The 27,707-nt window shown below is 42.6% G+C and overlaps 1 protein-coding gene across 1 annotated transcript in view; it reads left to right on the top strand.

The window, feature by feature from the left end:
• Nucleotides 1–27,707, top strand: part of spns2 (SPNS lysolipid transporter 2, sphingosine-1-phosphate) — a 97,912-nt gene that overhangs the window by 58,967 nt on the left and 11,238 nt on the right. Inside the window, exons 6-13 of the mRNA XM_050036649.1 lie at nucleotides 1,884–1,950; nucleotides 5,420–5,559; nucleotides 6,881–7,033; nucleotides 7,328–7,517; nucleotides 11,094–11,159; nucleotides 12,286–12,384; nucleotides 16,676–16,839; nucleotides 21,169–21,205. Of these exons, the coding sequence (XP_049892606.1) occupies nucleotides 1,884–1,950; nucleotides 5,420–5,559; nucleotides 6,881–7,033; nucleotides 7,328–7,517; nucleotides 11,094–11,159; nucleotides 12,286–12,384; nucleotides 16,676–16,839; nucleotides 21,169–21,205 (916 nt within the window). The remainder of the gene's footprint in view (nucleotides 1–1,883; nucleotides 1,951–5,419; nucleotides 5,560–6,880; nucleotides 7,034–7,327; nucleotides 7,518–11,093; nucleotides 11,160–12,285; nucleotides 12,385–16,675; nucleotides 16,840–21,168; nucleotides 21,206–27,707) is intronic.

The raw sequence follows: 27,707 nt of genomic DNA, 5'->3' as shown, positions 1-27,707 counted from the left end.
AACTGCAGGAAGAATCAAGAGATGGATGACAAATTAAAGAGAAACGTAAAACATAGCATGTCTTACAAAATTATTGGGTGATCTCTGAACTCTTCAGCTATCGGTCTGATGATGATATAGTCTCTGGGGACAACGGACAGTTTTTCAGGGATTCCAGTGTAGCCAGAGGATATTCAGCCAAGACTTCCTCTTCTGTGAGGGGTCCTTCTTGAGACAGGTCCAGACAACCTTTCAGCTTATCTCTATAAACAAATATCTGCAAGTGAAGGCAGCCAAATTCGAAAAAATCGAATAAAAGGCTACATTTGTGTTGGACAATAGCAAATGGATTCAGAGATTGCATTTGCGCCAGTTTTGCTCTCCACACAGACTGTTAACCTGCAGGCAGCAAAAGCCAGCTAAAATGTGACTGCCTTCAATTATCTTGTCCTGTTGCCTACAGATTCTGCACACATCTGTAAATATCTGTTTTTAGCAAGCAGGTCTTGGGCCACCTTCAGCATCTTAGATAAAATCAACATTTTTTCAAAAGATACCCCCTTATTTGGTGTTTTGATGATGATGGTGGAGAGCGCTGTCACTCAGAATTGGTCATCGCACATAAATCTCCCATTGCTGTTCAGTTGGGTTGTGATCAGGTGACTGTTAAAGCCATAACATTATATTCACACCACTTTCAAACCAGTCTGTTATCCCTTATGTCCTGTATGGAAGCATCTGAAGGATAAATTAGAGCTGTTCTCAAGAATTTTGTCTCTGCTGTGAGAGACTGGGGTTGCAACTAATGATCAGATCTTGAGTAACCGGGTCATGATTTCTGGAGAGAGACATTCCTGTTGATTTTTAAATGTATTTTTTGACGCTTTGAGCACCATAAGCCAAGTACCACCTAGTTCTAATGTACTGGAGAGAAGGCAGACATCTCTACGGCCGATATTTCCTACACTCGGAAACTCACTCCAGAACAATCTAGACTGATAAATAGCACTAGGGGTAAGAGGAAAAATATGTGCTCTTGAATTTGGGGGAACTGTCCCTTTAATGGATGGATGGTTTGGGCTATCAAATGGCAAACATTATAAAAGTAGCACCACAGTTGTCATTAAACTGTCTATTGTCTGACCAACAGAAACTTAAAATCGAAAAATCTTCATTTTATTATCACATAAGACAAAGAAAAGTGGCAAATCAAAACTGAGAAGCTGGAAACATTGAAAATAAGTCAGGTCATAGTGATCACTAGTAAATATCAAAGACTAATCAGCTCTTTATTTACCGTGTTGAAGATAATGCTCACATACTTACCTATCAGTCCTCTGCAGCTCATACCATCAGCTTTATTTGAATCCTCTTTGTCCTTTAAGTGCTGATGCTATCTAGCCGCAGAGGCTTATCACAGTATAAGGGCCCCTTTATCTGATCTGATGTGATCTAGCAACATTTCCCTCAAAGCATTCCACTGTTATGTCCTTTTATGAAACACAAAACAGTCTTCAGCTCAAGTAAAATGCGGTGAAATTCAATTACACCGTGACAACACACAGCCGTTGGCCCTCAGACAACCGTCTTAGTGCTGCGGTCTGTCTGCTCGTGGGCGGTAACTTTGCACCTGCAGTTTGTGGCCATGTGCACAAATCACACTTCCACAAATAGACCAACTGGCCAAGTTGCTACCGGTGCTTTGATCAGTTACACTGTCAAAAGCACTCCATGTCAAGTGCCCAAACACTTGACGCAGCAGACAAACAGGATGTTGTAGTGTAGGTGTATGGACTCAGGACACTGACGCATATACTTAATATATATCATGCAATGATAGACCTCAGTGGAGCAGATACATAGTAATGCATGTGATGTTTTGTGTTTGTCTGTCTCCTCTGCAGTGGGTTGGGTTACATCCTGGGCGCCAGCGCCAAGGTGGCTGCAGGGGACTGGCACTGGGCACTGAGGGTAAGAGCATCATCATCCTCCAATATTGCACACAAATATGCACACAATGACAGATGAAGAGCCCCTCCTGCAGGGCCTGGTGATGTCTTAGATCCAGGGTCAGAGGGGTCGTTGGTGGCAGAAGCACCGGGGGAACACAGGCCCTGACAATGTAGGGAAGTGGCAGAGCTGAGAGAGCTAAAGGCGGAACAACTCTCACATACATCCACATCAACTCAGCCTGCAGCCTCCTACAGAACGCTAAAAATGTTCCTAAAAATTTTAACATCCAACTCCAAATACGTGTTAAAGCTAAAAGGCTGTGTGTGGTAGTGGTTCAGTTCTGATCTGATGGCTGCAGCAGGGAAAGTGGATTTTTATTAAAGATCAAGGCTCGCTGTTTCTTTCTCAGTTGCTGTAAACACATTTATCTTTCATTACACTTTGCCCACGGAGGTCGTCTCCAGTGAAGCAGGATCAATGTGTGCCTCAGTGAAATAACAAGGTGTCAGAGCTTCCTCAACCTGTGTGTGGTGTCTTTTTCAGTGCAGGGACTTAATGACACATAGCATCAAGGCACATTTTGGCCCTGCTCAGGACGTAGTACTCAGTGCATGTTCCCAGCCTGTGCTCATCCACAGGCCATCGAATACAGAGGCTTTGTCACGCCCCTTGATATGTGATATTAACGCCAAGGGCCCACTTTGGCATCTTTATGAGCTACATCAGACTTTCAACTAACTCCAATATGAACCCATCAGCAGCAATACTTGACACTGAGAGCAATGGATGTAGTAAAAGGAGCAAAAAGGTCCACATAGCGTGGGAGGGAGGGGAGGTGCATGGGTCAAACAGAAAAGACTTTTACCCAGGAGACCGCAGTTTGTGTCTTGCATCAAACCAAAAGTGACCATTGTTTTAAAGGTCCAGTGTGTAGAATTTAGGGGGATATATTGGCAGAAATTGAATATAATATAATAAGTATGTCTTCTCTAGTGTATAATCACCTGAAAATATTAATCCCGGTGTTTTCGTTAACTTAGAATGAGCCGTTTATATGTATAGGAAGCAGGTCCTCGTCTACAGAGATTGCCATGTTGCACCGCCATGTTTCTACAGTAGCCCAGAATGAACAAACCACACACTGGCTCTAGATAGGGCCATTTGCATTTTTGCATCAGCCACTGTTGTTAGCAGCCATTAGTTCCCCATGAGCAGCATCAGAAAAATACTGTTGGTTTTTTTTCAGTGTTTAAAGCAGTTTCAGTCAGTTTGTTCTGGGGATGGAAGAGACTTCTGCAGATAACACGGCTCCCAGTAAAAACCTTGTGAATGTTATCGGAGAAAATAGGTGAGCACAGATGTGTTTCAGCTGTGTTGCACATAGAGATGCTCAACAGTGCTCTATGTGATGCTATAATATTCCGAAGGGCGTGACAAAGTGTCGGTATTTGATGACCTGGGAATGAGAACAGGTTTATGTTTCAGGTACTTTCAGGGCTGCTGGCTGTGCTGTTGATTGTGATTGGTCAACCAAAGTGTGTCATTACAACAGAAAATATAGGTGCAGCCACAAGAGCAATAACCATCAGTTTACTATGGCATCTGCAGCAGCAATAATGTCTTTTTATGAACAATGGAGAGCAATTGAAAGTGCATGGAAGCAAAAATCACCTGTAAGAAATGTGTGCCAGCGAAGGCAGTAAGCCTCTGTGTGAAGCAGTTTGACCCAGCACTAAGATTTGTTGTTACTACGTGCAGGCTGACAAAATGCCCTGAAGGCTCCAGAAGCATTAAGCTGGATCCCTTTTAATTAAAGGCTGATTTCAGCTCTCTAGAGAAATTTATCTGTAGAATTTTGCTGAGATGTCCTACCGTGATAGGGCAAAAAAATCCTTACTGTTACTGTTTTGCAGTAGAACACTTAGAGCGTACTTAGGAGCAGACACAGGTGTTAAATAAGGAGCATAAATCACTGTTGTCATAGCACTTTTTTTACTGGGACTCCAATGAGTACTTGAGACAAAACATTTAGCAGTCAACAGCTCTGTAAGGCATACCAGCAGTAATGAAGAGGACCAATGAAAGGTCTAACAGGACTCCCCAGGAGCTGCTGACTTCAGGGTCAGCTTTTAAAACGCTTGAAACAAATTATGACTCTTCTTATGAACCGGCCGACATTTTAAAGGAAGACATTAAACATCCTCACAGCATGTCGTGGTGGAAGAGATTCCTGGATGTGACAGCTCGCTCGGGTTTGAGGAAACAGGACGTCGATTTTTTTCTTGTCTTGGTGGAGCATTAAAAAACACACAAAGAGCAGGGCAGTTTGTTCCACAGCAGCCACAATGACATTCCAATAAAACAATCTCAAAGCCAATTAATCAGCGGTGTGGCATGCGGAGGAAAACAAATACCAAGACATGAAAAGGGTTCAGTGCAGCCGTATCCTGCTTTAAGGAAAAAAACATCTCAGCGCTTCCGTTTGTTTTCGCCAAACGTGTTCCAGCTACCGTCCTTGTTTAGCAAAAATGTAGACGATAAAAAGGAATTGGGGCGGATGCATAGAAATGAGGAGCAGGAGAGGGCAGGAGCTAATTTGTTTGATTGCAAACCATCCATATAGGAAGTGTCTAATGTGCCCTGTGGGAGTCAAGGTCAAAGGTCAGAGACTCCTGGTGTCTTGCTGAATAATGATGAGTGCAGAACAGAGCAAATATTTATTTTCTTCAAGATGAGATATTTTCCATTAAGCCGCCTCTTGCCGAAAGCACATGATAAGATTCTGATGTCGATGTCAAGCCAATTAAGTTGCTCCACACAAGCAGAGGAAGATTGGAGAGAAGACACAATATAGGAGAGAAAATGATCAGTGTTGGTGTAATCCTCACCTTCGAGACCACTGCGTTGAGCCACATTATCAGCCGCATTATGAGCCACATCAGACTCAAAATTACTCCTCCATGAAAAACTTGCACACACACACATACATTTCACAGCACATAAATGGCTTTATAAGCTACAAAATAAAAATATGATGAATTTCCCCTGACAGCTGAAATTGGTTTTGCTTTTGTGAGTAATTTGTATTAGTCGAACAAATCCTCTCCCACACATCCCATCCTGCCTTTTGTCTTTGTCTCCCTAAACACAGACGCACACATGCACAAACCTGCTACCTCATAGCCCATAAAAGATGATAGTGAACATAATAGGAGAGGTTTTTTACCTTGGTGCAGCGCTCACAAAGCAGCTCTCAAAAGCTCACATAAAAACACACACACACAGTGGCAACAGAGTAAGCAGAGGGAATGTTTTTAGCTCCAGAGGGCTTGTATAGGATGTCAGGCGTATCGGCAAACACAGCAGCCGTCCTTTCAGATTGTAAACACACTGTTCTTTGTCCTGCATCTCATGTCCGCCCCCCCTCCTACTATGAATATCACGTCAGTGTGATGTGTTAACTCGTGGGTCTTTCTTGCCCTGGTAGGTGTCTCCAGTTTTAGGGATCACCGCTGGAACTCTCATCCTGCTCTTTGTGCCAGAGCCAAAGAGAGGCAGCGCTGACCAGATGGGACGCATCAAGACCCGCACGTCCTGGCTCTGTGACATGAAGGCACTCGCCAAGAAGTAAGGCGTCCCATCCGCTTCAGGGAAAACACCAGGTTTTGGGGGGGATTTACCTGTTACCTGTGCAGTGATGAGGCCCCAGAATCATCAATTTTCTCCCCCAAGAGCCATGCATGCTAACAATTAAGACTACACTTGTTGAATGATAGGCGATGAGCATGGTATTTTGGATCTTTTGCCAATTTGGACACAAATAAAGCTGCAATGATTTGCAAATTAAGCAATTAGTTGATCAACGTCAAATGAATCAACTATTTCAATAAGGTGCTTCAGACAGTTTTCTACTTGGGTATTTTTTAGTTACCCAAGTTTCTTTTCCCAGTCACTTTCAGCCCCCAAACTTGGGTGTTTTTCAGGGACTCCTGGCTGTTTTTCCTGCTGCTTTTTAGCGCCCAGATGTGGGTGTTTTTTAGCGACCCATTTCTGCCTTTCCATAGGGTATTGTGCCCCAAAAAACGGGTATTTTAAGCCAAAACATGAACTTTTCCACACCATAATGAAGCAGTTTTTGTGCCGAAACCTGTTGTGAAACATGAAATTCATAATAACATGCAAATGTATCGTATCCATGTTTTTCAAAAACATACAACACCAATTTTTTTCTCGTGATTGGTCGAAAAAATAGTTGGCAGATTGATAGATAAAACTAAAATAACAATAATATAAAAGTTATCCTAGAGCCCTAGAGTCAAACACACACTTATTTGTACACATTCACCCATGGGTAGCCTATAGTAGCCATTAGAGGCATGGAAATGTCAACACAAGACACAGTGAACCAGTATCATTCACGCACCACCACTCTGCAATACTGCTGAACTGTGAAGGGAGCTATGCGCCCATGACACTGTGGGCCCTTGTTATTATATGACCTGTGGGCTACGTTTCTTTAAGAAATGTTATAGACTCTCTACAGCTACTGTGATACAGCCATGCAGGTTTATGGGAACTATTTTAGGAGAGCAACCACATATTCATCACCTGCACAGTGTGACTTTTAGTTGTACGCATTCACGACCAATGGAACGTGTTGAAGTGTTATTTTTGTTTCCTTCATAAAACTGTCAACTGCATGTCATTTCAGTTTGCTTACCATTTAACACAAGAGCTGCAATAAATTCTCATTTTCTCACCTTTGAGACAACGCTAATCCTCCTAAACTCCTGTCATGTTCCTTTATTATCTGATTACCAAAAGAGACCAAGCGAGATGTTTGAGATTGTGTAACAGAAACAGCAGCTTGTTTATGTTTGCCTTTTGTAAGCCAAGATAATCACCTGTTTGAATGTGTGTTTGTGCGTGTCTTTCTTTGTTCGGCTAGTCGGAGCTATGTGTTCTCCTCCCTGGCGTCCGCGGCAGTGTCTTTTGCCACAGGTGCGTTTGGTATGTGGATCCCTCTGTATCTGTTCAGAGCCCAGGTGGTGCAGAAGACGGCGGAGCCCTGCACAAACGGGATCTGCAGCAGCACAGACAGGTAAGAGGTTAATGACTAAACGCAGAGTGCAGGCTTTGAAGTCACTGGTATAATCTGAAACGTTGTAAAAGGTAAAGATACCAGCAATCTTTGTGTTCAAAGCTGGATGAACTGGACTGAACTGCTATAGCTTTAGTAGTTCAGTCCAGTTCATCTGTTTATATCAGAAGTATTTCAGTATATAATAACCAATACTATTTATAAATGTAAACCTTTATTTAAAGGATTGCACAGACTAAAAACTTGCATGATATATATTTATAACAACACCCTTGTCTCTGCTTTCCTGTGTAGCCTAATCTTCGGGGCGATCACCTGTGTGACAGGTCTGTTAGGCGTGGTCATCGGGGCGGCCACCACACGCCTGTGCCGCCAGAAGACAGAGCGAGCCGACCCGCTTGTGTGCGCTGTCAGCATGCTGGGCTCGGCCATCTTCATCTGCCTCATCTTCGTGGTGGCCAAGAAGAGCATCATAGGAGCTTATGTAAGGCCCAATCCTATTTCTTGTTTTTACCCCTACCCCTCGTTCTTGAGTTCACGTTGTGTGGACTCACCACTCAACATCACAACGTAAATTCAACCAAATATCAATGTGTAAAGATATTGGTGACCAGCCGGGAACACCTCGCCCTACTCCTCTATCCCAACAAGAATCAAGACACCCTAACCGTAGACATGAACCTGCAAAACAGAGGTGTAAGGGCTAATTCGAAGGGGCAAAGGGTGTATTGGCAATGGGCCTAAGAGTCACTTCCTGTAACTGTTTCTAAGAATCAACAGTGTCCTCAGTGAAAAATGTCCCTCTGACTAAGAGCAATTACTATGTTAATTATGGATTAGCCTCAGGGGCTGAGAATTAAAGGAGAAAGTCTGGTAACCAATCTAACAAGAGAAGGCTTATCGGGTGGGGTTAATGTCTGAATCAGGAATAAAGCAGTGGCAGGACACCTTGCTTGACGCCAGTTCCTTTCAGGCCCAGAGGCAGTGAGTGGGTGTAGCTCCTCATAATGAATAGCCTTAATTGCAAGTTAAATTGAAATGGCCTCAGGAGGTGCTGCAGGTGGCTGAGGCTCATACCTCGTCTGGCCAAAAGTTAAAAGTCTCAGGCGAATGCCCAGAAAGCTTGTGTGTCTAATTGCCTTGAGAAGCAGGAAAGGGTGCAACTTAACAATCCTTGCCCTGAAACAATGTACTCTGGGCTGTTGGACTCACCAAGCACAAATTTCTCACTCTTATCAGAGACAAAGGAATAGGAACTGACTCTCAGCAACTTGGGCGGTAATAATGCTGGAAGGCTGGAAAAGATAGGAAATATTTCCCATGCGTGTAAAGGAACATAACAAACAGCCTCCCATATCCTAAATATGTGACCTTGGCTGACCTTGGCATGTTTGACCACTGACTTATTTAATGTATATGTGAGGTGTGTTGTTTTTATGTTCAGGGTGATAAGCCACTGCGATAACACGCCCTGTCAATCAACAAAGACTGGAAATATTAAACAATAATTTTAATTAAATGCTCCATGATCCATATACTGAGTAGAGTATTTTCAACAACGGCTAAACAAAGGAGTTACTAAATGATACATAATTACTCGCTCAAGTGGTGATTTTGACTTAATGAATGAATAAACTCCCATGAGGTCGAAGGCACACAGTTATTAGGTGTATCGCAGAGGCAAGACATAGTCAATTAGACCTGAGGTGTCCATATTAATTACATGATTACAGATCTGTCCAACTCAATTTTAGACAAAGGCCTGTGTGACAGAAAGGGCTGTTACCCATGCACTCAAGTGACACCAGTTTTCAAGGTGCATGATGCACTCAAATATTTTATTATCTCAACAAAGAAGAATAAATTCTGAAAACATACAACATCAATAGTAGTTCCTTTTAACAAAAATGTTGCTAAACAGTAGCCAAAAGCAATTCTTTGGCTCATAATCACTAGGGAACCTGTTTTGGCGCTGTATGGCACCCACTGTAAAATAGTGAATACAACACAGTCCTGTTTGGACAGCACTGGTTTAACTGTGCGCCCATGGAATCAGTAACGTTACATGCTTATGAAGTGCATCCACTGTCACTAAAGCACTAGCATTAGGGCATTATGTATGCCCACACTGATATCTAATGTTTGCAACATTTGAATACAGAAATCAACGCTGTGCTAGGCTAACAAACCTTAAACGTGTTAGACATTTAAATTAAAGAAACAATTAGCATACCTTGGAATGAAACGTTCAGCAGCTTGATGTCAGACTGTAAAACTAAGGTGACTGCGACATCATCAGAGGTGCCATATAGCAATATAGTGTTTTTAAATTTTGGAGCCAGGGGCCCTTGAATGATGCCAGATAATACCTTAGATGAGTCAATGTGCTTCTAAATGACACTTTTATTTAAAATATGAACAATTTTTAATAATTTATCTCTGGAAATAAACTTTTAGTAGGCTGTTGTGGTGTTTTTATTTTTATTCTGTCAGCAGTAAACTAAACTAAACTAAACTGAAGAACCAGAGGAGGACCTCTAAAGAACAATATAGGGGCTTAAAAGGTTCTGTACTGGATCTTCAGCTTACATTAGATTAGTTGACTAGGGAAAGAACTAGTAGAGAACCTCTGAAGAACAAACGTATCCTCATATTACGCTTTGTATGATATCTAAAAAATTAGCATTCAACGAATGGCATCATGATGTTACGTACTTTACGTAAAGTTAAGTAGGTTAGGTTTACGAAAAGAAACTAGGTTGGATGTTGTAACGTCACATCCTCAACGTAAATTGTTTCCTACATACCTTAAAATAACACAAAGTTCACTTGTTGTCACACAGGACACAAACACCGGTCTCTCGGGAGAAAGTCCTGTAATTGTTGGGCCCATCCACCACCCCAACATACTTCATCAGTGCACTAGTCACATGATCGCAGCCTTCCTAATTAAATGGGTTATATGCAAATTCCGATGCATTACTTTCCATAGGTATACATACAAAGAGTGCATGCACCTGAACCCATGCCAAAGAACTGCTGAGGAACTAGTTTTTCTGTGCAAGTATTACAGACCTTAACTTTCAACATGTGACTTCACTTTTTCACAGACTACTCTACTGTACTATATTAAATCATCGTACAGTACAGCAGCAGTTGTTAATGATCAGCTCAGGTTTCACGGCGAAGTGCTGACAGATGTGTCATATTATAAGGCGTGACGTGGCCGTAACGATTGACCTCTCGCAGCTGTTGTCTCGTCAACACGCAGCTAATCTGAGGAAAGGCCGGGCTTCTCTCTCCTGAGAGGCAACATGTCGGTCACGGTGTCTGGTTCACAGCTCTCAGAACAGACTTGTCTACATCTCCTCCGTCAGACTCCTTCTGTAGCTCTCTGTACTGCACTGTAGGTCTGGCACACCGGCAGAAGGGTTATTCCCCAGCAGGCAACACACATCAAGGGGCCGTGTTAAAGTGTGCCAGACGAAACCAGCCAATACAGACACATGAGATTCCACTGCAACGAAATCCTTCTGGGTCTGTTTTTAAGAAAGTGGCCAAATAGTAACACCAGCTGGTACCAACCCGTGTACATACAGCAGCCCACATGCACATATAGTAAACTGTATGACAGGTCAGCTATGTTATTTATGTTTTCTGTTCCACCCATTCAAACATAATTTCAAATCTCGCAGCTGGATCTAAACATAGAAAGTGTTAAAATGTTTCCACATTGAATACACGGCTTTGACAAGAATAAACAACCCTTATCATGCTGTGTTGTTTTTCAGCTCGTAGGCTAAATACTCAGCTCAATGGGACCAAAATGAAGGCCTTCATCTCCACGTATAATTGGGCCACGGCATAATAACATGTTTTTAAACCACAGCAACCAAGGCACTTTTATTCAGCAGTAGATTCCCACACACACAGTAGCAATATCTGCAAACCTCCTCTTTTGGCTTCATGTCTGGTTACCAGTCCTTTGTGTAGTGGAAATGGGCTGATCTTAATTAGCACCACTAAATGGACGTTTTTTTTTTTTTTCTGCTTTATTTAGGTTTGCATCTTTATAGGAGAGACACTGCTTTTCCTGAACTGGGCCATAACAGCAGACATTTTAATGGTAAGTACTGAGAACCTATACTTATCCACTGGGTCACTGGAAATTCCTGCAACAAACTGTGCCCACTCAATTAGACACAGTTTTGTGAAATGTGTGAGTGGACAACAGTTTGGGTGCAGCTGATAATTACTGTCTCTACCTAGGCTACATCCACCGTAACAAATTTTCATTTTAAAACGCATAACTATTGCTTCGTTTACACCTAGTGTCCACACTACTCCAGCATTTTGGAACCCCTTAAACAAAGACCTTTCAAAACCCTGCTGACCTTGTTTCAGTTTGAAAACTCACCTAGGGAGGCAGATGCTCACTGATGGCCCCACACTGACCATTGGCCAACCGTCAGCCTGGTGTGTCAGGGCCCTTAGTCTGGAAAGGCGGAAACTGAGACTTCTTAAACAATGAGGCAGACACCCATGTTCGCTTCCTGAACGGGTATTACCAGTCATGACGTGTCAGGCCAAAACATTATAGCTAGGTCTACATATCTTTTGTGATTTTACATTTTCTATTGCTACTGCCTCCTTTGGCAATGGATAATTATGTCGGTACCGCTCTGATACCTCGCCATATTTGCCTGTTCTGTTCTGTTACTTTCAGCTAACTAGGTTGTCATCGAGCCAAGCAAAGAAATCTCTGGTTTTTCTTTTCGCCATCTGCTTAGTATTTTCTGTAACTAAGCCAGTTTTCAGGCATGTCAGCATGCATGGAGATAAGTTCTGAAACTGCTAAGTATCCCAGAGTGGATGTAGCCCAAGATTCATACACTGCTCGTGGAAACAAATGGAGGGGAGCCCTTTCTCTGATGTATGTTTTGGCATCTAAAAGTGAAAAGTGAGCCAAATTAAGTTAGACGTTGAGTAAGGTGGGTGCACCGACCAGTGCCTTAATTTATAATCAGGTTGGAGACTGTAGTGAGTATGTAGAGACAGAGATGGGACATTTTAACTGTGACTGACAGGTCTGCCTGGGGTGTTCTGACCCAACGAGGTGGTCCCTGCGTGCATAATTGAAGACTGCAAGAGTTGTTTTAACACAGCTGAGTGAGTCTCCCTACCTCTGTCACTTCATCACCTCAAATCATCTCATATATTTTTCACCCTCTTCTTTTTTTCTCTCTTCGCAGTTTGTCGTTATCCCCACAAGGAGAGCAACGGCGGTCGCCTTTCAGAGCTTCACCTCTCATCTCCTGGGTGATGCAGGAAGTCCGTACCTGATAGGCCTGGTAAGACTCCAAAGAAAAATGATGTGTGAATGGAGGATGTATTTAAGAATTACCCTATGTCGTAAATCCCAGCACATCTTTAGTGAGCGCCACATTCATACACACCATCAGATACCAGTTTAGCTCTTGCTTTAAGTGGGCCAGTGCGAAGTGAGGTACAAGAGGAGCTTTTAGCACACGTCTCAGGAGGGCTGGTGAACAGAGTTGTGATTTCACCACTGCTCTTCAGGCTGTCAGTGGTGTTTTCTAGTAAATCTGGTGGTTCCCAGGAGGGGCCGGTGTTACTGTATGTGATTGGTCAGGAGATGAGAGAGTGGTTCTTACTGGGAAGCGAGGCCTCTCAAGGTCACTCAACCCCCATCAGCCCCCCCGCACCATCCAAACTGCATGCATACATCCAGGAGGCCGGAATACAAGAGCTGCTTGCTATTCAATGAAGTGTAAAACAGGATCCACCTCAGACTGTCAAGCAGCATTCTTCTCATTCCCAGCAGAGTTAAATAGTAACTCCACTGAGGTACACATTCTGTAAGCCTCAATTAAGCATACAGGTATGGGCGCTTTTGCATTGACAACACACAAAAACATGCTGCAGTGACATCACAGCTATACTGCACATCACAATCTTCACATCACATCCTAATGTTTAATTTCTAATATCAGTGTTTATGATGCACTTTGGTGCCGGTAAATTGCTGGAGAAAGAATAGACTGCCTTAGTGTCATGTGTTTACATTTTGTTTTATTGTTGTGCCTCTGGCTCACAGCCTAGGTCATGTTCACAAAGGCAAAGTGGAAGTCTTTGATTAGTGAATCAAACTGATCCTCGAGATCCTCCGCCAGGGCCTGACAGGCTGGCAGCAGACGCAGCTGTCTGTCGGGATGCATTCAAAGTGTCCTGTTATTCTTTTCTTCCTAAAATGGAAATGTTGAACTATTGTCGCAGCCAGATAAAAGGAGCAGTAAGTTATCTCCGAGTACTGACAAGCTCTTCAAAAGACTAAACAAAAGTGGCATTTATGAAAAAAAAAAAAAAAAAAAAAAAATCCAAATTCCGGGAAGCAGAATTTGGCTCAAAGACTCGCGCTGTATTTTTTCTGCAGATCAAATATAACCCAGCGTCATCTTGTATTCTACAAACCTCCCTCTGAAACATTAAGAGATGCAGCACTTTGAAATACAGTGTGACTCAGTCTAATTCAGTTCAGTTCTTCTGATGTAAATATTGCAACCAGCCAATTCTGCCCCGCAGGCTTGTTGTTCAAAATTTACCATATACAGACCACCACACATTATCAGTTAGTTAGGCAAGTTCACTTTACATGATGCAGGACTATCAAACAGTATGTAGACATGCACCAGGCAGGAGCTATGCAGGCGGAACTAATGTGTTGTCATAAATAGATGGTAAATAAGCAAACAAGTAGTTACCTAACAGCAGACATTTCCTGCGAGGCAGCAGACATGGTCACATTAAGGATGTGTGAAGTCGATAGCAAGGGCTGCTGCTCTCAGGAGTGGTGAAAAGTTGAATAAGGACACTTTTTACTAAAATCTGACATTTCACAGATTCAGCAATTAAACAGATTAATGATTAGTTAATGATGAAAATAACCATTAGTTCCACCTTCAGTTTCAACCTCACACCATGATATGTGGAAAAGGGAGACTACCTATATGATTGCCTTTCTCTGTCAGAATAATAACACCCACACACACATACACACACTGACATGGCCCCACTGTCAGCCAGTCACTCCAGATCTCCATCCAGCCTCCGGGGTCACGACTCTCCTCTGACTGACATACCGAATGTCCGGGGGTTTCTCACCCCTCCACAAACCCCCAACCAACGAGGCTCAGAAAGTTCCAAGTGCGTCACCACTCACTGCCTCAGTTCCTGAACTGAGGTTTAGCACGCGAGTGTGATGGACGTGTCGTGACGCACACAGATATACAGTCACCCATGCAGACTGGCACAAATCCTGTGAGTGAGCAAAGTGGAGAATCTCAAGAAAAACAGACGAGTGGTTATTGCTAAGCAACCACAGGAGAAAGTGAGCGGGTGAGTCAGTGCATTTGGTTCACAACTGGGTTTTGACATGTGTGCCAAACAGACCTGAGGATGATGTGCTCATCCCTGCAAACCAATGCGGTGCTCCCAGTGCACCATAGTTGCTTTTTGTGGGAACGCCTGCAGATATTGGTGCCTGGATGCCACATAACTGCCACTTTCTGTTGTGTCAAAAAGTGCATCTGAAATTCTCTTGAGCTTGAGCCGAGATCCTCCTCCATCAGCACGTAGACCAAAGCAGTTGTCACATAAGAATCCCCCGAGAACCGCTTAATGGACTCCTCCTATACTGTATGAGTAGGACATGGCCGCAGGCAGAGTGGGTGGCAGGGGAACGCCAGGAACAATCTCTCAGCAATCTCCCAAGAAATTGCCTTCTAGCTTGATAATTAGACATGCAGCAGTTCACCATGTATTTTTAGCTAAGCCGCGCTGTGCAGGCAATTTACTGTACCTGATGAAATAGCTCTGCACTGGCCACACACACAACTGCTGGACCTACACCAGACTTTGTCACACACGTGTATTTTATTAATTTCCTTCCACCATCCTCTCTTTTTCACAAATTGCTCCTTACTAGGGATGCACTTAATTATTATATTAGTTAATTTTGCTTTCAATAGCCTGACACCCATTAACAGGTAGCTACCCAGTTAAATTGAAAAAAAATGATGTGAATACAAGAGGCCTTTCCTTTTTGTCTGAGCTTTAGCGTCACATTTCAAAGCGCTATCCATTTAGAGGTGGTGAAACTTTAATGTTTTGTGATGTAAATGTCCTGCCTTTTATTTTATTTTCTGTTGGCTTTGCTGACAGACCAGTGGCTAGCTGCTTTAACATGGTGCCTACTGCCCAACATCAGGTCTCCACTAGTTAACCTTGGCCGCTTTGCACTGTGCACCACCCGGGTGGGGTGGGAGCTATAGCGGCACCACTCATTCTGCGATTACCGCTGGTAACGCCATCCTGGTGGTGGTATAGCGTTGCTGCAGAAACCTTCTGGTGTCCCCCCGGATAGCCCCTGTGAGTAAGGAGCTTCATTTTGAGCCACAAAACACCTTTAGCAGTGTTGTGTTAGCACCACTAGCCGTGCTAGTCTGGGTTGCCACTGGGGGAGACCAGAGCTTGGCTACCATGTTTCCGCAACAACACTGCCAGTTCTGAGTTCAGCATTGCCCATATTTTGGTGAGAAGGTGGCGCTATGGAAGAGCGAGGGATCTGACTGAGAAGCCGAGGATGCTATAGGCAGACAGCCTGTCATTTAAAGCTGCCCACCCTTAATTATGCCTATATGCCCATAGGGATTGACTCACTCCTGTAGTCAGCCTCAAGTGGCTGCTCAAAGAACTACAGTTTTTGGCATGTCCATGTTGGCTTCATTTTTCAACCCTGGAGGTTTCCGTTTGGTAACCAGTAAAAAATATTGTTGGCAGTTAACCGATTAACAGTTAAACACTGACATTCCTTTACTCCTCACGATGCATTAGTGCACACATGAACACAAACTGTACACACATGGCCACTCCCTCCGACATCCTCCTGTCAGCAGTTCTCCAGCTCTCTCCATAGAGAATCCCATTCTGCTGACGCTAACATATAATCAATGTGCTTCAGCCGGAGTGACCTACGACCACTCAGACTCTCACTCACACGTGGACAAGAAGCCCCCTCTTGTTCCTGCTGTGCATACATACACATAATCTGCTAAAAGCTACCATCAGCAGCCTCCTCTCCATCACGATTGTCAGCACAGTGATCTATGTGTGCTTGTGAGCTGCCTTATGAGTGATATCGGGAGGCAGAAATGGTCACTTCACGCCCACCATTCTCCAGCTGTTGTTTTCCTCAGCGCACACATGACAGACTGAATGTTACTCAAAACTTCGACAGCAATATGAGCTATTAGCTGTGAAATCCTGCCTCTCTTAAAACAAAAGCAGGGCGTCTTACATCATGCTGTGTGTCACTTTTCTGTGTTGCTAGGATAGAACATGCAGAATTCCCTCTGCATGTGAGTCAGCGTGAGCGTGAAGCCAGCACAGCATCATGTAATGTGTGAGAGCATGACTGGATATTTTAGGAACTTTCGGTGGATGATTAGTTTGAATAAAATCTCCTCTCTTCTCTCTGTGTTTGTCTGTGTGTGTGGTGGTTTTGGTGATGGTGGCGTGGGATGTTTGTCATCGTGTATTGTGGTGGCATGCCTGTGTGTGCAGATCTCCGACGCCCTTCAGGAGAGCTACGCTACGTCAGCGCTGTGGCGGTTCCTCAGCCTGGGCTATGCCCTCATGCTCTGTCCCTTCATCATCGTCCTGGGGGGCATGTTTTTCCTGGCCACTGCGCTGTTTTTCCTGGATGACCGGGAGAAGGCCGAGAAACAGTAAGTGACTCAGACGTTGTTTGAATAACTCATCATTATTTCATTTGTTATTAAGTCATTCATTCTTTAAATATTTAAGACATGCTTGAGATGTCCTCCACTGACTCTCTGAGTAAGAGCTCCAAAAATCGAAACAATCCACCTCAGAGCAAGAGGCTGAAGAAGGAGCAATGATCTTGGTGTTATTCTGAGCATAGATAAAGAAACATAGATGCCTCATAAAATGCTTGGCTGATGATTTTTTTTTTTTGTTGACCAATGCGGAAGTTAGCGTCACCCGGTTCCCTTGTCAAAAAGCCTATTGGATTTTGTGTTATTGCCGAAAATAAGCTCTGTGGCAAATAAAAGTTTGATACTTACACATTTTGTTAAGCAAGATAATTTTCATTTAGGATAAAAAGCACTATAACGTTTGTATTTCTCAACCAACTGCAATGATTCATTTTTATATTCATGAGTTTATGATCTAGTAGGAAAAAAGTTTTGCCTCCAGTTAATTAGAAGCTTTATTTTAATGCTATAATTGCTGTTTGATGCTCAAAAGAGGAGTGGGTGTTAGGGTTACATGAACTAAATAACCAAGGTGGTGGAAAATAATTTATTGTAATTTGGAATTATAAAAGCTCATGTTTGTAAATCATGGATTTGGCTTGTTTTCCTGCAAGTCTTGCTCTCTGTAATATGGCGGTGATGTTGACGTATCACTGCAGCCGGCTGACACAGTCAGTGTCTACATATATATGATTCTGAGTCATACAAACACAAAGGTGTCAGAAATCTGGAGAATGCTATACTCTTTACCCAAGTGTTGGAGTTTGACGTGTCTGGGTCAAGTAGCCCAGTGGTGCCAACAACGGTGCCAACCCTGCTAGACTCAGAAATGCCCGAGAGCCAATAGAAAGTCCCAGTCAGCTAAAAGTTCTCTGGAGCTGACACAAGCTGTTCTGGCCATCAATTTCTTTAAGTGTGCTTACTTAGACTTTTACCAGCTACCGCCCCGTCTTATTCATGCATTCATAGTTTCCTCTTTGAAGCACAAAAAAACGTGAAACCCAGAGGGCACGGTAGCTGGTCATGGCCTTAAAAGGCTAAAACAAATACACTCATCCTCTTTGAGATGGTGAGACATGACTTCTTGTTTCTTTCTGACTATTTTTTCCCACTTTTTTATCACATTGACTTACTCCCCTGGTGCCAGCGCCCTTAGAAATGACTTCCTTCCTGTTGAAGATGAGGGACATTTTTAGACAGGATGGCAGTCTGATGTCTGACGTCTGTCTGCAGTCACCTTGTCTTCACCCTGTGGAGCTGGTCGCTTGTTGTTCCCACGCCAGTACCCCTCAGAAAGAAGAGAATTTAGTGCACATTAAGCCCATTTGTAGTCACATGTACTGTGAAGGAAAACCTAAGATTTACAAAAGAAATGTGGAAACTGAACTTCAAGTTTCAGTTTATAATCCTGGGTACAAGCTACTATTCAGGCTGTTAATATGTCCTTTGTGTAATGTTAATAGCTTTAAAGAGGTGTCTGCAAAGGCACCACTAAGCCGTGCTGTGGCCCCTGTTGGGTTTGCTCCAGGAAAAAAAGGGAAGAAATGCAAAACAATGACTAAAAGAAAAGTCACACTCTTGCCGCCGTGCCAGTAATAGATACTAGTTTGTGGTCCAATGTGTGGCGCAAGCTATCTCACCACATTATTGCACAGTGTGGGCAGATGGCACATGTTCACTCAAACTATATGTAACCGCAGCCCTTTGACTTTCACACTGCACGCTCTAGGGCAAAGCTAATAGAGCAACAGATGGAGTGAAAAAAGTCTCAGATATGAAACAGAGACACTTGGAGGCATTGAGGTTATTCCTGTATGTGCTTTTTCAAAAAATCCTTAACATACATGTGTGAGGGCTGGCTTCATTTCAAAGCCAATACACCATCTTAACTTTTGGTGTTTTACTGTATTATCCACAGAAGTCTCCTCCTCTCCAAAACAAACAGACCAGATTATTTAAACCGGTACAAAAATTGAATAAAGTTGTTTCACGTTAGAAAATTTGTGTGTCCCCAATGCTGTTCGACTTGCCACAGAGGAGCTGCTAGCCCAGTTCCTGCAGATTTGTGCTCACCTTTTTTCCCTGATAACTTAACATCCAGATGTTCAGACGGTTTTTAGCAGGAGCCGAATTATCCACAGAGGTTTCTTTCTCTCCAGACCAGGTGCTTTAAATTGATAAAAACCCTAAATAAAGCAGTTTTATGTTAAAAATCTGTGTTTCTCTGATGCTGTTCAGCATGGCAGGGGCTGGAGCTGAGCTGCTGCTAACGTTTGCTCAGCTTGCTTCTCTTGTAATTTAAGATCCAGCCATTCAGTAAGTTTTTACCAGGAGCCAAATTATCTACAGATCACGTGATGTGGTCCATGGTCAGGATGGTTTGTGCAATTGTATGTCCAATTTGTGGGTAAGCTTCATGAGTGGAAATGAATCGTATCGCATCGCATCGCATCGTATCGTATCATATGGTATCGTATCATATCTTCCTCTCCAAAACAGACTGGTATAAAAACTGAATAAAGCAGTTTCACATCACAGATCAGTGTTTGGCTGGCATGAGCTGGACATTTGCTCAGCTTGTTTCTCTGGTCATTTAAGATCCAGACGTCCAGTGACTAAAATCTTTAATCTGGTTAAAGCATATAGATAAAAACCACCAAGATCTAAGAAGTGTATCTTAAAAATGTGACTTAAAACTGGATAGAAAATCAATTAATGACAGCTCCTGGCAGACAACCACAACCCTGATTTAAGCACAAATGGGATATGACACCACTGCAACGCTACAGTGAGCAGATGACACGAACTATGTCCTCGTTGAAAATTACAGTTTACTCTGGGGTTGAGTATTGTAGGCATTGTCTGAGATAATGTAAGTACACAGCTCAACAAAATATATGACATTGGTGGAGTCATTTTGTAGACATTTTAATGCAGAAAAGTTAGTGTAGACAGCTGTCAGGATGCAGACCACTCTTTGAGACCAACAAACAACAACACTGCTTGTTTTTTAGCAGGACATCGCAGCATTTCCAGCTGCAATTGTGGCACCAAACTCGGGTGTGTCAACAACCAAGTGGTTTTTGGGCCTACGCATGTCAAACATGCCTGTGGTTAATGCCACATGTTAACCACAGCGTTGTCGAAATGTAAAGAAAAGGCTGGTTTCGACATATCCGCCTCACAATAACATGCAAATGTTACATATCTGTGGTTTGCAGAAATGTACAATGCCAACATCTGGTCTGGCGATTCAATTCATTCATGCATCCAGTGCAAGTGCATGTTTAAATTTGATGTCAGGACTTTATGCTGAGAATACACTCAAAAACGTATTCATAATGAAATACTTATTCTCCTGTTTTACTTAAATACATTTCTGTATCTACCAAAGATCTGCCCGATAACAAAGTCCATGTTCACCTCTACTTTGCGTGTGTGCCTGACCTATAGATGGGTTAATCATACACAGGCTTGTCAGATTACATCCAGGTGTACATATGTAAAGTAAACATAGTGTTGCATTCCTCACATAGTATACCAAAGGCCTCTACAGAACTGTACAGATATGTACTTCACATCCCGAGGAAGAAAAACCTCAAACTTAAACAGCAGCAGCTGTTATGTAACAAGCTGCAAACAGCACCTCGGGGACCAAGAAAGATGACAGCATCCACAACTTTGTACAATTAGGGTTGCCTCATGTCTGTGATATTTATAGATTCCATTCACGCTATAAAACCCCCAATTTATAAATTCCCCCTGACTTTACAGAGCGCTTTGTGACTTTTTTTTCCCCCCTCTGAGTGTGTCCTCAGATACTCAGCACTATTTTTAAAATGCGCAGAGCCGAACGAGTTACTCACTGGAGCGCGCCTTTCTATTTCCAGCCTTAGAGTGCTTTATTATTTCTAGGTTGTTAGCTTTTTTGGGCTGCAGGGTTGCCATTAATAGCTCAGGTTCAGTGCGTGTGTCCCCCCTCCCACGCATTCACCCAGTCCACATTTACACTTAGTGATGTGTGAGAGCAGAACTGTCTCATCTGCAATGCCAGTGCGCCTTGACAATACTGATTCAGTGTGGGTCAAGGCAGGCTGAGCACTGCAGCCTGGAGGACCAGCACATTTGACAGACCGAGGAAGACAGTTAGCATGTGATGAGTGAAATTAGAGGAAACTGCTGGAAAAAGAGAGTAATAAAGGTTGAGTGTGGTTTAAGAAGACCTGTCTGAAAGTATCTGTGCATGTCTAATCCCTGAAACCATTCCTCTCTCCTCAGGTTGAGCCAGCTGACACGGCCACCCTCCTCAGTCAAGGTATGACCAGGTAAATTGCCTTTTCTCCTAAAGACGCTTTTACACTTTAGTGCTTTTCACATCAGCAGTTTAAGTGGTTATTAACAAAGAGATGGTCTTGGAACATTAACATTTATAGGGCTCTCTTCTCATTACCTGGGAAGCATCATGTTGAGCTCCTCTCATTAGAAGGAACAACGATAAGATAAGAAAAGAAGTTTTGTTAGGACTTAAAAGACACTTTGACCTGAGACTATCCAGAGTTTTAAGGGTAATTTCAGTATTTTTTTAAACTGGTCCAGTATTGAGTGAGAGCACTGCAGCCAGCAGCTGCAAAACAGGCTGCAATATAACCACTCAGGCCATCTGCACCGTCATTTTTCACTAAGAGTGCTTGATTTTGCCACTGATAGGCTCAGATTGTTATTACAAGTTTCTGACTACAGATAGACTTTTTTGTCAAAGAGTAAGATCTTGTTTGTTTCACCAGAACAGCCCCAAAATCATCATTGTCAAACTCACCAGACTCCATTTAAAAAAACTTTAATTTAAGCATGTATAGAGCCATCATAATTTAACATTTAACTGGGTCAATTAGGGGTTTATTTTAACAAAACCAGAATTGGTTATTGTTGAAACAGTCAAAAGATGAAGCAAGATGTTGTTTGTGAGTTTTATTTTGTTTCTGTCGACTTTGAATGAAGTGTTTTTTTACAATGATAAAATTATTGTTTATTTAAATGGAGTCTGATGTGTTTGGCAGTAGTGATTTATGGGCTGTTTCTCGTTAAACAAGAAGGATCTTACTCTTTAATGTTCTATCTCTGTGGAGATCCTTTCCATAATGTTGTCAGACATTTGTAATAAAAATCTGAGCCTGTCAGTGGCAAAAACAAGAAATTGGCGGTGCGCAATTGCCAATTAAGGTTATACTGCAGCCTGTTTGGCTGCTGTTGTCTGCAACCCTCTCACTCAATACTTGACAAATTCCAGTAGTTGTTGTGTCTGTTAGTCACTTAGACACAAAAACATGGGAAAACAAGGTCCAGGTTAAAAAATACGGAAGTCACCCTTTAATGACAGCCTAAATTCTGGATGTGATAAACGCTAACATACCCAAATGATTGATCTATGATCCATTTCCCATCCCATTGTGCTCAGGGGAGTGTTATGGCATTCTTGGAGTGGTGGTTATTTGACCAGCTATCTGGCATCTTATCAAGACCTGAGCTGCCTTCCCTCCTTCCTGCCTTTATCAGACTCACACACATGGTACAAAACTTCTCTAATTATTAACTGAGGAAATAAAAGACAATTATTGGCAGCACACCAGCCGACTTTGCAGTGTAGGACAATGGGGGGCTACTGTAGTTGCCGGTAAAGAATAACAAGATTAAACTCTGACTCACTGATTAGAGGGACAAGGAATCTGTTGTGACTTATTTGTAAAGGTTATCATGTTTAGCGGAAAGGTCAAGGTTTTACCCCTTCCTAATCACTGCTTTATAACCCTGTCTGCGTTTATTTGTCCTACAAACATTCATCAAAATACTGTATGTACACAGAGTGGAAAAAAATAGGTCATGCATGTGTGTACTGCTGAGTTTAGTATCACCACATCCTGATAATGCTCTGCATGCGTCTTCAGTGGGAAATGTAGAAGGTCGGAGTGATAACTGTACGACAAACTAATCACTCAGCAGCTTTCCTAAAAGTAGTTTACTCAGATAGTTTATTTCTCGGTTTCCAAGGAATAAAATATGTCAACAAAGGTTTGATCATGAGCTCACTACTTGGGTTTTTCATGATAAAATTGCACCAACTTGCGAAAACCAGGAAATTGAGGTGTGTGGGATTTCTGTTAGATTTCAGTTCAGGAAGCGGAGTGTTCTGCCAGTTGCAGCTCCCTGCAGTATTTGAAGGTAACAGTCAACTTGGCCGAAAAACTGTGCGAAGGTGCAAATTCCTGCAGGCAGAAGACAGGATGATCCCATGAACTACAAAAAACACTTTATATCATTGCTGACTATTTTCTCAAGGGTTGATTTGCATTTTTAGATCCTTCTAGCCAATCATTTTTGGTTCGTATGGTCATGAAAAACCTGGAAAAGTCATGGAATTTGTAAATAGGAATTTGCAGGTCTAGAATACATCCAGAAAGTTTTAAAAAAGTAATAGAAATGTGTTTTACAGACACCTGTATAAGACAGTATGTGTGGCTCAGTTAAGGTTGACTGAGACATCACGTTATGCCATTCCCTGCATGGGTAACGTCAGACTTCAACCTGAGTTGCGCCATGTTCTTTGACGAGATGTAAGTTCATGCAACACCAAGAAAATATCGATTAAATAATGTCTGGCTTTACTTGAACAAGTATAAAGCATGGCTTGAGAAAGACCAGGACCCAGGAAGGCAGAGTTTGGTAGCAAAATTTTTGACATTTTTAACATGGGAGAGGAAGTGCTAGCTAGCCATGCTAAGCGTTTCAGTTCCCATCACCAGCTTTTTTACCCTGGTGAGCAACATGACGACCGCTGCCAGCTGCGCGGCTTCCCTCTGGTCCACCGGTAGACAAGGGACCATTTCGGATACTGTGTCCAGAAACGAAGCCCTAAATGCAGATGTATTGTCGGCACTAAAGGTGGCTAATTCTCGTTATTCTCTCCCAAAACACAAGCCAGCCTTTTTTAGGTCATGTTCACCGAGAACCAGATAGCTGCCAGATTTGCATGCATTGTATGCAAGTGCTCATTTACATGTACTTTTTCACATCCTCCATATTTTAAGAAGCTGACTGGTAAATTTCAACATGGGTTTTTATTCATGTTTTTCATGTATACACAGAGGTTTCAGAGAATGTATGGTCATTAAAGTCATAGAAAAGTCATGGAAATTTCTTGGTAAAAATGGGTATGAACCCTAAACGTTAGCTTCCATTGATTTCACTTTGGAATAAAACAACTATTTTTAGGGGCATCCTGATGTTCTATTTATTGATCAAAAGTCAGTCATGACCACTGTAAGGAACATTTTCCTTTTTGCATTCAAGGACTCTGATATCTGACATTTTAGCATCGGCTGATGAAAAGCATTCAGGGTTCAAGGTCCAGCTTTATTGTCTCATTGTGCAGAGCTGTATTGAATAACAATATGGAATTGGACACAGTGGTGGGAAGGGTACTGAAAGTCTACACTCAAGTAAATTACTCCCATAAAAAATGGCTCTAGTAAAAGTGAAAAAAAGTACCTGGTTAATAAATTGCTCAAAGTGCAAGTTACTCTTCATTTTAGTATTTTTTTTAGGGTGTGCAAAATTCTAGCAGTAGCTTAGAGGCCGTTTACACGTTGCCGGCTATTTTCATAAACGGACATTTCACCGTCTCCGTTTTCAAAAAATTCTTCGTTTACACTTACCCGTGTATATATACACAAGAGCATGCCAAACCTGTAGGTGGCAGTGTAACGAGAAGCTCAAGCCTTCCATGTATCCATTGTCACCATAGCAACATAGGTCGCACTTTTGACACAGGCGCAAGTTACGGCGCATACTGTGACGTCGGCTGCCTATAACTCCGTTTATCTCAGTTTACATGCAAACGCGCAACCGGAGTTTTCCAAAATCTCCACTCTGGCCGGAGTTTTTAGAAAGATTCGTTTTCAGAGGAGAAATCTCCGTTTGCGTGTAAACGAAGGGCACAAACGAAGGAAGATGTCTCCGTTTATCAAAATCACCGTGTACGTGTAAACGGCCTCTTATTCCTTGGTTCTGGCTGTCATTTTTCTTTTTCTAATTCATTTTAACTGAGTGCCACAGGAGTTGATTGGAGGGTGATTGAGAACACCTGCTGCACAGGGTGTGGGGACTGATTCCAAAGTAAGAATTGAGAGCAGCTTGGTGCATTTCTCCTCTGGGCCAATCAGGGTGTGACGACGCCCTTTCCCAGGGCTTAACAGAGGTAGAGAAATGCACACTCAGGGTATTCTGATCCTTCCTCAATCTAATGCAGACCTCATGTTGCAGATACTGTCAGCCAGAAACTCTGGAAACTCTTTGCCCTTTTGAGGCTTCTTTACTGTCTGTTGCTGCTCTGTTTGAGGTTGACTTTGTGCATTCTTAAACTGAGGTGGAGGAAATATTAAAGAACACCTTTCCCCTAGGTCACCTGCATCAGGGCCGTCCTTAGTGTTTTCCTAGTGCTGGTTTAATATTGAAGCAGCACTTATTTGTCATTATTATTATTAAGGAGGCATTTTTTCATTATGAAGGCTCTTGTGAGATTTGTTTCTCCAATTGAATGCCTTTTATATTATGTGGTTGGGACAGTTGGGCATTTTAACATGGGTGAGAACTGACTCGCTCTTGAAAGCAGCCTCAAGTGGCCATTCAAGGAACTGCAGTTTTTGGCACTTTCACATTAGCTTTCTTTTTCAGCTTCGGAGGTTGCCACTTGATTATTACCCACTTCTGATTAGACAATGAAATGCAAAGACCAAAAACGAATCTGTAAGATTGAGAAAGAAGCTAATAATTCACAAGTTATATTACTGGAAATATAAATAATAAGCAAATAATGTGATAAAGGATCAAGTGAATTTAGTTGTTTCTTGTGTTGTTAGATATCTGAAGTTAGACAAATCTGCCAACACATTCTTACTCCGACCTCGTCACATATCAACGTTTGGTCATGTACTTTCCACGTCAAGATATGATGCGCAAGGTACTCTTGGTGCCTTGGTTGTTAATGTTCTGGGATGCTGCATCAACTTCTGCCTCTTACAGTACATGCATTGTTTGAGTTAAAAAATACACTTCCGTTTTCACAGGAAATGTATCGTTTGCATACAGACTTAGACAAAGAGTTTCAAAATAAATGCACTACGTCAGTACAACACTGCAAATTGATTTATTTTTTTCCTTCAACTACAAACGCATGTAGTTACATTTTGCAAATATATTCGTGGTTGGGTTTAGGAAAAAAAAAAGGACAGGGTTTGGCTTTACAATCTTATGGGAAGCAAACACCAGCCTCATGGGTGAAAGTCATTGGTTGTTGGACCTATCCACCACCCCTCCTGCCCGCCCTGATTGGACTTTTACATGTTTTCCCCTGACACTGTTAGGCGCCATTAATCAATAACGGCAACTGGCTACATATCATGCAGACGTGAAAGGACGGCTTTTTTAGTTGGTGTCCAGCAACAGAAGTCACTGACCATGTCAACAACTTCAGAGAGAGAGACTGGGTTGAATCTGCATTGCCTATAATGTGACAACAATGAGCCTGTTTCCAACACTTTGTGCTTGTCGCTGCACCACCACATAATATAGCCTAACTTTGCCCCAAAAAAGTAATAGTCTGATGGATCACCCATCACAAGCAACTTAGAAAGCTCTGCAAGTCGATTTGCATTGTGCACTGATGAATGAGAGGCAAAGGCTGTCTTGAAGGCAGGAAATCAATCAAAAAAAAAAAAGTTGTGCCATGCTTTAAAAAATAGTCTGGAGAAATATCAAGGATACAAGATTTGTAGTTAATGGGCTACAATATGCAAAACCAACAGTGTGGTCTTCTGCTGCAAGTGCTGCAGTGTCATTACCACTGGCAGGGCAACATTAGCATGCACAGCTAATGACAGGTGACATGAAAGGCTCCCACACGGCTGCCACACATATTAGGTTTCAGTGGCAGTTTGTGCTCTCAGCCTGAGGGTTTCGTCAGCTCTCTGTCACACACAGCAGCTAAAGCATTTTCTCCCTGCTGTCAAACAGGGCTAATTATAGAGAACAGTGATTACAGCTACATGAGGTCAGAGTTGAGTATGCCTGCGAACTGATCATTTCTATTCCAAAGCGAACCACCCAGACGCTTTGTGGTGATTGATTCTCAGCAAATTTGTTTTGGAGGATAATCCAATCAGTGACAGGCGATATTTCCTCCCCCGAGTCTGACTCACAGATCGATACAGTTCACAGTTCATCCGCTCTCTGATGACAAGTGTTCAGTCTTCACACTCACTCTGACTACTGCTCCCAGGGGTACAACACACTGCTCTGAGATACAATTAAGAAAGAAACGTGGGTATATAGCATTGTGAAGTGCAGTGGTAGATTAAGAGGACTACATGCATTGCAGAAAAGTGTTTGGCTCTGACAAAGAGTGGAAGTGAGGAAGAGGAATTTAAAGGAGGAGAGAAGAGACACACGACTGCTGTATAAATGAGGATGAAGACAAGCAGTAATCGCCTAAGCTGTTATACATCGCAAGCTATTAATCTCCGCTGATGCAATCCCAGACGGAGATCAGATACACTGAGATCCAATTAACTTCCTCTGCAGGAGGAGCCGGCCTCCGCTGACCAGATTCACCCAACACCGCATGATAACCAGACGACGTCCCCGAGTTGGGGGCTGTCAAAAGATCAGCGTGAGATCTGACAGCGGAGCTTCACACTCATTTATTCAGTATCCACAACCCCACACTACTCGAGGTGGAAGCTCTCATCACGAGGCAAAACTCTGAT

This window comes from Epinephelus moara, chromosome 3, assembly GCF_006386435.1.
Source record: "Epinephelus moara isolate mb chromosome 3, YSFRI_EMoa_1.0, whole genome shotgun sequence".
Lineage (NCBI taxonomy): Eukaryota > Metazoa > Chordata > Actinopteri > Perciformes > Serranidae > Epinephelus > Epinephelus moara.
Note: the sequence above shows the minus strand (reverse complement) of the source record. Positions and strands in the feature narration are given on the sequence as shown.